At 34.4% G+C, this 8,712-nt stretch overlaps 2 protein-coding genes across 4 annotated transcripts; both read left to right on the forward strand.

Annotated features, from left to right (window-relative positions):
* The first annotated feature begins 972 nt into the window (after positions 1-972).
* Positions 973-3,999, forward strand: LOC120190511 (putative F-box/LRR-repeat protein At5g02700). The gene is made up of 3 exons (XM_039193587.1): positions 973-2,203; positions 2,466-2,639; positions 3,473-3,999. Exons 1-3 carry the CDS (start codon positions 1,073-1,075, stop codon positions 3,818-3,820), a joined length of 1,653 nt encoding a protein of 550 aa, XP_039049518.1. The 5' UTR covers positions 973-1,072; the 3' UTR covers positions 3,821-3,999.
* Positions 4,000-5,058: 1,059 nt separating this feature from the next.
* LOC120190513 (bifunctional riboflavin kinase/FMN phosphatase) lies at positions 5,059-8,242 on the forward strand. 3 transcript variants are annotated; one of them, XM_039193589.1, is made up of 11 exons: positions 5,059-5,147; positions 5,405-5,508; positions 5,706-5,892; positions 5,979-6,109; positions 6,180-6,249; positions 6,373-6,438; positions 6,960-7,117; positions 7,213-7,308; positions 7,508-7,659; positions 7,762-7,845; positions 7,952-8,242. In XM_039193589.1, the coding sequence occupies exons 2-11, from the start codon at positions 5,439-5,441 to the stop codon at positions 8,099-8,101; spliced, it is 1,164 nt and encodes a 387-aa protein (XP_039049520.1). In that variant the 5' UTR covers positions 5,059-5,147; positions 5,405-5,438; the 3' UTR covers positions 8,102-8,242. The 3 variants fall into 3 exon arrangements, with proteins under 3 accessions (XP_039049520.1, XP_039049522.1, XP_039049521.1); XM_039193591.1 differs by having other exon boundaries at positions 5,979-6,104; positions 6,178-6,249; XM_039193590.1 differs by lacking the exon at positions 5,059-5,147 and adding an exon at positions 5,159-5,235 and having other exon boundaries at positions 5,398-5,508.
* Positions 8,243-8,712: the final 470 nt, after the last annotated feature.

The following is an 8,712-nucleotide window of genomic DNA, read 5'->3' on the forward strand; positions in this document are numbered from 1 at the left end:
ATATCATATTGTATATTGTGAGATATAGTTGATCAATATAAGACTTTTCTCTAGTACATAATGAGAGCAATATATTTGATCATTTGATTGAGTGATACTAAAAAGACACTACCATGCTCTAGATAAATTGATATGAGATATTACACTTTGATGTGATTTGGTGTTTGTGTAGTGTTGAAGAATTGTTTCATCCCCTGCGTTTTGTTCACTGTCAGGGATGGCTATAGCTGGGTTTTTCATGCTATTGTACTTGAGGTAGTTTGTTGAAGGTCATATATGTCGACGTCTATAAAATTTTGTTTTAATTTAATTGTGTCGTGATGAGGATGAATAATAATTATCGGGTACTCTTTTCCTCTTTGGTATCTTGATTGAGCATCGATTAGATCGAGTTACGAATTTTTTTTAATCATATCTATCTATCTATCTATTTCTTTTAAAAAAATGATAAAAAAGTTAATTAATTTTTTAAATATAAAAACACAATTAAATGTTTCTTTTATAGGACTCAATTATTATTATTTTTCACCCTTCAATCTTCCTATTGAGAAAGAGAAATTTATTTGCACTATTATAAAATCAAATAAGTCTTATAACTGTTTATTATTAAACTAAATTAACTTAAAAAATTAAAATATGTGAAATATTAATTACTTTCGACGGACACTTACCAATTTGATACACAAACAACGTAAGGAATCGGATTTTATAAATTATAGATAAAATTTAATTAAGGGGTACTTATAAGAACCAGAAAAAATATATCAATTGGGCCAGTCGTGCTATATATAGTATTATAATAACATGCAAAGGTTCAAACAAGGTAAGGAATCTGGTATTATTATTTAAATTAAATATCAGTCATTATCCAACCCATGGCCAACACGTTGCTTTGACGTACGAAAGAAAAACTAGGGGCATAAAGGCTTAAACTGATTTCATTATACAAAGAAGAAGAAAAAAGGCACAAACCAAGAATTTTCCTTTTATTTTTGTATATCTCTTTTCACATTGAAGAAACAACCGTGAATGATCTGCTTTGTACTACTCTCTCGTATATCTGTACTAAAGAATGGAAGATCCCATGAGTTTTGTTTTCCCGGAGCAAAGCACTGATTCTTTGAGTTCGGTTTTGGCCATGATCCAAGGCCATGATCCTCGTCCACATCAATCCGCCCAACCCACTGATTCGTCCAGTTCGGTTCAAGCCATGATTGAAGGCAATCATTATCCTCCGAATCAAACCCACCTCAATTCCGCTCAGTCCCCTACAAAACAACTCAGATATTCACCGGTTTTCGATGCTCCCGACAAAGACCTTATCAGCAGTTTACCAGATTCCCTCCTGCAGGAAATCCTTTGTTTTTTACCCATTGAGGACGCTATCAAAACCTGCTTTTTGTCTCGAAGATGGAGGTCGCTTTGGACGCAAATGCCAACGCTTTTATTTACTCGTGAATACTTTGCTGTCAAGCACGCTAAACGTGCTGAGTTTGTTAACGAAACGCTGCGGCGCTTCACTGGTCCCAAGATTAAAAATTTCCTTATCAATTTCAAATTCGATGATTCCATGGATGCTTCCCTTGAGGAATGGGTTCTTTTCGCTACAACACACCATGTCGAAAAGCTGTCTCTGATTTTCGATGGGGGGTTTCTCTATGCTCCGTTTGCCGACTCTAAACCTTACAGTTTGCCTCAGTTTTTGTACCTGAGTTCATCTCTGAAAGATTTAATTTTAAGACAATGGGTTGTTTCACCTACTGACCAAGTTTCTTGGCCAAGCCTTAAGGTTTTATCCATCAACTATTCTAGATTGACTACTGAGGCAATTGAAAACATTCTATCAGGCAGTCCCAATTTGCAGAAACTGAAATTGCATAACTGTGGAGGGGTTAATCGAATTTGTTCTACGAATCTGGAAGTTCTAGAGGTGGATGCAGTCTATGAGCCTCATGAGAAAAATGAGTCGGTGACAGAGATTTCTTGTCCAAATCTCCAGTCATTGAGCCTTTCAGGGTATATGTACAAAAGAACATTTAGAGTGATGCATGTTTCGTCTTTGTCAAACGCTAATCTGAGTTTTGTGATGACAATTGACAAAGAAGATAAGTATGACTGCTCAAAGCATCGATCCATCTTGAGGGACCTCCTAGAAAAGCTTTGCCATGTTGAGAAATTGACCGTGGGGATTTGGTGCCTTCAGGCATGTTCAGTAGCTCAGTTTTCTCTGTTTATGCATGCTATACATATTCAAATGATTTAACTATATCATACCTATATATCTTTAATACTTGAAAGTCCAAAGTGATCCACATGGCATCGAACATTGTTACTATTCATTCTCACTTTGTGCTGAGGTCATGTTGCTTTTCCAAATTGAAGTGTCAACAATTAACATATTTATTTTCTACTTGCTCTAGTAACATTTCTAATGATGTCTTCTTTCTTTTGTCTGATTGTAAAAGGTCTTATCAATATGGGAAATAAAGGGCATATCCTCACCATTATCCAAACGCCATTGTTTGGTGCTGGACACTGAGATATGTGAATGGGATATTCCTGGGATTGTGAGTCTGCTTCAAAGTTCACCTTATCTGAAGAAACTAGTAATAAATTTGTATTACTGCGACAACTCCAAGGTAAGATCATTGCTTCTCTTTCTTTAGATATATTACAAATGCTGCATATTTGAACTATGGGAAATCAATGAATATTGAATAGTGATTAATGCCTGATAATTTTGGCGTTTTTTGGATTTGACTACTGATTACTGTTGGGAGGAGACTAACTTGCATATAAATCAAGCAATAATGCACTTTAATACCACCCACCCTAACAAACTAAAATGAAGGCTTAGTTTTTTTTTTTCCTTTCAACATTACAATTGCAGATTTCATGTTACATTCACAAATTTCTTCATTCAATGCAAGGTTTAAGACAGAAACAAGAAATTGCAAAACTTGAGACCTTTCATGTAGCCATTTTCAACAATTTGAGAACTTTTTTTATATGATTTTGAGCTTCAAAAGGCATCAGATATTTACATTCCAATTAAAACTAAACTTGCAAGCTTTCTCATTTATAAAGAACACACTCATATCATGCTATGTTCCCTGTCCTGTTTCCTTGTAGTTTCTGCTTATGTCTTCCTATTTGTTTTCTGGTTTCTTTTTTCTGGCTTATATACAGAATACAGATAAACATATTTCCTTTGAGAAGTACATTATTTCTTTTCAAGTTTCCTTTGAGAAGTACGCATAATAGGTATAGTTGGGCCAACTTATAATGAAAAAAAAGAAATAGAAAAGGCCCACTTAAAGTGGGTTTACAACCCAACAATTAACAGAAGATTACATGCTTTTGAGAATTCAAATTATGACTGATGAAAAAAATACATCACCTAATATGATTGATGTCTTGCTTGGAGTTCTCTAATCATTATGGTCTGATGTGTACTTTTGCCTACTTGTAGTTTGAGTTTGATCAGAGTTTTTTCGACTTTTATGAATTTGATGGAGAGGAATTCCTGGATTCAACTAACTGGATTTTCAAGTGTTTTCTGCAAAGCCTGGAGGATATTGAGCTAACTGGCTTCCAACAAAATTCTTCAGGGTCCCAGTTTTTAGCAAAGTTTATGAAATTTCTGCTCAACAGCGGAAAAGTGGTCAAGAAGGTAGCTATCTATGAACACAGTGGCGGTCTTCATAAATCCTGGAAATTTTCTAGACCAAAGATGTATACGGAATTGGAAAATGCTAAGAAAAACCAGATCATATTGACCCTCTCAAGTTGCATTCCCTCTAATGTAGTATCCGACTAGACAGAACTTTGAAGAATTTCTTTATTGTGAATCCGGGACTTAGCACAGTTGGTTCTTTTGATAGGTGGTGTTTGGTAGATTCGAGATTCAAATCTTAGTATCTGCAATCTCTTCACCTATTACTAGTCAGACCATTTCTCCTTCATAGCAAGAAAAGAAGAAACAAGCTTTTCTTTTTCTTCCAAAGTACATTACAGATAGGACTGCTTTTTCTTTGAAGAAATAGTTGTTGTTTAGCTTGAACTGTTGAGTTAGAACTTATAAAGTATATCAGCTTTTAGAAACACAAGTATTTATTTATATAAATTGGTCAAAGAAACCAAAACAGGTAGCGACAGGCACTAAGAAACCAGGCAGCAGACAGAACTAGCCTGCCCTCTGTAGTATTGTTAAAATTATCTCTTCTGTTGTGACACATTTGGTCGGAGGCTTATGTGGCTGAACAAGTATTATCAATCAGTCAAGTGTCTAATAGAAGCTTCAAAATTGAATGAGGCCGGTGGTCTTTTCTGTTATCCTCTCGTGATGGTTGCTTGTATTTTTTTTTCTCTGTCGGTATCTTGAAATTAGAAAAGAAATCGAATAATTGTCATAAAAAGAAAAATAATTTAATGCTATTATTTGTAGCTGATAACAATTGTAACTAAATAAAGGGATGGCTACTACGGGAGTTGGGCATATGCTAAAGACGAAAAGAGAATATACCGGCTAATATTTTCTTGTACCTACTTTCCAGAGTTTATATCACATAGTTTACGTGCGTGACACATTCTGCCCATAGTATACCTTATTAAATGCATAAATATTTTAAACTTAAATATTATAAGTGGTACGAGTTTGTTGGTGTCTATGGTGATTATAAAAGACGTCGAAGAATAACGTTTTAAAACTATGACTAAAAAATGTATGGAAAAGTCTTAATTTTAACGATGAAGATAATAAAATAGAATAAAAAATATTTTTGACTTTTATGTCAGCAAAAAAAAGCTACCATTTTGCATTGTTTTGAATTTAATGGTCCAATTCTTAAATTGAACTCAAAATCAAAATATAGTGTTTACATTGAAATGTTTTAAAGTTGAGTGATCAATTTAAAAAAATTAAAGTTTAGACTGTTTAGTGACATCTTAATAAAAGTTTCCTTTTCCGTTCTATATTTTGTTGACGTGGGCTTTTCCTATTGGAACACACAGGTTCTTTTTTTTTTATTTGATATAAGTGGAAGTCATAAGGTTCTTTCCAAGCGGCCAAGCCAAAGGAAAAGAAGCAAAATCCTCGTCGAATTTTCTGGACATTATAAATTACCGGGAGTCGAGGCCGCCATAAACTGGACTCACCGTCATTGGCAATCGATTACTAGCCAACGCCTCCATTCCTGCTTTGGACGGCGCCAATTAACTGTTCAATTTTCCATTGTAAGCTTTTCTTTCGGATATTCTTTTACCGTTTTTATTTTTCTTTTAATATTTTGTCAATATTTACAAAATATAGATCCTATTGATATTTTTTTCTTTAGTTTCAATTACATTTTTTGCTTTTAATTTGCGGCAATTAATAAGTGCTTCCCTCGCTTTCAGCGGTAGTGTTTCGAGATTAATTTTTGGTTGCTGGACCATCGATGGCCAAAACTTTGAAAAAGTTGGTTTCATGTGTTATCCTTGATCTGGACGGTACTCTTCTTAACACTGGTAAGCTTTCGTTCTTCGTATTACTTTGAATTTTGTTCTTTATCTTTCTTCTTTTACTGCTAGGAACCTGTTATTGGTTGTGCTATGATTATGGATACAATTTTTAAAAGATTTGATATTGCTTTCTTGATGTTATGCAAAGGAATAAGAGTATTGATTTATATAGTAACGATTTGTTGTTTTTAATTAAATGACAGATGGTGTAGTAAGTGAGGTTTTAAAGGGATTTTTGCCCAAGTATGGGAAACAATGGGATGGAAGAGAAGCTAAAAAAATAATAGGTAAAACACCATTGGAAGCTGCTGCAGCTGTTGTGGAAGAATATGGTCTTCCTTGTGGAAAGGATGAATTTCTTTCAGAACTCTATCCAGTATTCTCAGCCCAGTAAGTCAGGTCTTATGTCAGTGTTGTTAAAGTAACTGGAATTATGACAATGCTAAGGCTCTTATTTACGCACTTTGTAATTGTAGGTTGTGCAACATTAAACCTCTTCCAGGTGCCAATCGGCTACTTAAACATTTGAGCGGTCATGGTGTGCCTATGGCTTTAGCTTCAAACTCTTCAAGGGGAAACATAGAATCTAAAATTTCTTATCACCAAGGTTTCTTCGTACGAACTTCTGTGCCTCTCAAATCTCTTATTAGAGTTGTCAACCATCCTTTCCTTTGCAGGTTGGAGAGATTATTTCTCTGTCATTGTTGGTGGTGATGAAGTGACAGCAGGGAAGCCGAGTCCTGAAATGTGAGTGGCATCAGTATATGGTCTGATATTCTGTTAAATATATTGTTATCTAATTTTAATATAAGATTCTGACTTCCTTTTTTAACCTTGTCCAAGTCTAACACTCTTGATTTTCTATTAAAGATTCCTGGAAGCTGCTAAAAGGCTAAATAGAGAACCTTCAAGCTGCCTAGTCATTGAAGATTCTATGTAAGTGACCTCTGCTTTTATTTAAGTATCCTGTTTAATATGTATTCCCATTTGATAATGCACATTTTGTTACATTTCCTCTTTAGTAATAAGTAAGTTCAACTTTTTACCCAGATTGTGCTCTAAAGATATTATTTTGTTCCTTGAAACAATTCCTCAACCTTTTTATGTACTAATTGTTCCTTGAAATAATTCATCTGGCTTCTTGCACAAGTATCAAAATATTCACAATTACAGCTTCTTTTTTCCGTAAGAGAAGTTATAACTGTAATTGGTTTATGTGGAGGACTTGATGAAATGAGAAAGATAAAATGAACTCTACCCCTCTCAAGTCTCTACTAAATTTGGCAATATGGGACATTTGAGCTAGCCTTTAGCATTGCCAGAATGCTTCATTTGTCCTTACATAAGGTCTTACAATGTTCAGATATTTTGATGTTTTTACTGATTAACATAGATTTTTTTAAATAACTAATAAGCATCTGACAGTTTTTTCCAATACTGGGAAATGGCAATGTCAGACTAGGTGTTACTGCTGGTAAGGCTGCTGGAATGGAAGTGGTTGCTGTGCCATCTGTTCCAAAACAAACCGATCTTTACATCCCTGCAGCAGATGAAGTGATAAACTCTCTGCTTGATTTGCAACCTGAAAAGTGGGGCCTACCTCCATTTCAAGATTGTAAACTTCTTCACTCCTCCATCTTCTTCTTAATGTGATTAGTAGCATTGACTTAGTAAAACTGTATTCATAAGGATATGATACTGTGATTGCAGGGATAAAGGGAACTCTGCCAACAGAACCTTGGTATATTGGCAGTCCCGTCATTAAGGGATTTGGTCGTGGCTCAAAAGTACTTGGAATCCCTACAGGTGTGTAATACACTGTTCTTGTTTGTTAAGCTAGTATTTATTTTGAAACTATCTTCGCCTTTGAATATTTATTAGGTAAGGATTTTTTAGCTATTTTGCTTTGATGTAACATCGAGAGTGTTGGAAGTTTATTAATATTTCATTACTTATTTCTTCTGTTTTGCTTGATATCCTGTTTTCTCTCGTTTCTTATTTCCAGCCAATTTGTCAACCGAAGGTCATTCGAGTCTCCTTTCAGAGCATCCTTCAGGGGTATATTTTGGTTGGGCTGGATTATCCACAAGAGGGGTTTATAAAATGGTCATGAGTATTGGTTGGAACCCATATTTCAACAATACTGAAAAGACTATAGTGAGTGCAATAGTATAACTTGGTTGATAACGGATACAAGTCTTATCAATGATTTATAATGGTTTGCAACTCTTTATTTACGAAACATAATTCGTGCTGCAGGAGCCATGGTTGCTTCATGAATTTAATGAGGATTTCTATGGAGAGGAATTGCGTCTTGTCATAGTTGGTTATATTCGGCCTGAGGTAATCATTCAAATTAGTTAGGATGCTTTCGCAGTTTTTTTTTTACCTTTTTTCTTCCCCGGTTGTACAACTGTGCTTTTTGCTAACGATTTTTGCATACTAACAGGTTAATTTCCCATCCCTTGAAAGCCTGATAGCAAAGATTCACGAGGACAGAAGAATCGCAGAGAGAGCCCTTGATCTGCCATTGTACTCAAAGCACAAGGATGATCCATATCTAAATAGTTCTTTGCACAGTGAACGCAACCATGCATGACCTACCTATTTTTCAGGTTTCATTTGGAAAGAAACTAATTTGTGAAATTAGTTTTGCCTTCTTTCATGACACAGGTCAATCCTTACGAGCACATTGGCCATTTGTTATCTGTTATTGTCATATGAAAATGTCATTTCCTCACTTGTACTTTTATATATTTCACTTTCTTCTACATAATTCACGTCTTCATATAAATGGAAAATCTAAATATTTTACTCAAGTAATAATCTTAAAAATTAAATTAACCTTTTTACCTATTTGAGCTTATATATGTATGTCATTTTATTTACACCCATATAAATCTTTAATTTTAAAATGTTATTTATGCTTGTGTTAGTTCTCAGCTCACCTCTTGGTATGAATTGTTGTCCAGATTACTTTGAATCTATATTGTTGGATTCTTTAATTTTAAAATGTTATTTATGCTTGTGTTAGTTCTCAGCTCACCTCTTGGTATGAATTGTTGTCCAGATTACTTTGAATCTATATTGTTTGGATTTCATTTGACCTTTTTACCTATTTGAGCTTATATATGTATGTCATTTTATTTACACCCATATAAATCTTTAATTTTAAAATGTTATTTATGCTTGTGTTAGTTCTCAGCTCAC

The sequence above is a fragment of the Hibiscus syriacus genome, unplaced genomic scaffold (assembly GCF_006381635.1).
Source record: "Hibiscus syriacus cultivar Baekdansim isolate YM2019G1 unplaced genomic scaffold, ASM638163v2 tig00116962_pilon, whole genome shotgun sequence".
NCBI classification, from domain to species: Eukaryota; Viridiplantae; Streptophyta; class Magnoliopsida; order Malvales; family Malvaceae; genus Hibiscus; species Hibiscus syriacus.

Excerpts from the sequence above, each read along its gene's own strand:
- LOC120190513 (XM_039193589.1), top strand. The coding sequence starts at position 5,439 with ATGGCCAAAACTTTGAAAAAGTTGGTTTCATGTGTTATCCTTGATCTG. Across the intron at positions 6,250-6,372 it reads GGGAAGCCGAGTCCTGAAAT|ATTCCTGGAAGCTGCTAAAA; the intron begins GTGAGTGGCATC and ends TTTCTATTAAAG. Across the intron at positions 7,846-7,951 it reads TTGGTTATATTCGGCCTGAG|GTTAATTTCCCATCCCTTGA; the intron begins GTAATCATTCAA and ends GCATACTAACAG.
- LOC120190511 (XM_039193587.1), top strand. The coding sequence starts at position 1,073 with ATGGAAGATCCCATGAGTTTTGTTTTCCCGGAGCAAAGCACTGATTCT. Across the intron at positions 2,204-2,465 it reads TGGGGATTTGGTGCCTTCAG|GTCTTATCAATATGGGAAAT; the intron begins GCATGTTCAGTA and ends TGATTGTAAAAG. Across the intron at positions 2,640-3,472 it reads ATTACTGCGACAACTCCAAG|TTTGAGTTTGATCAGAGTTT; the intron begins GTAAGATCATTG and ends GCCTACTTGTAG.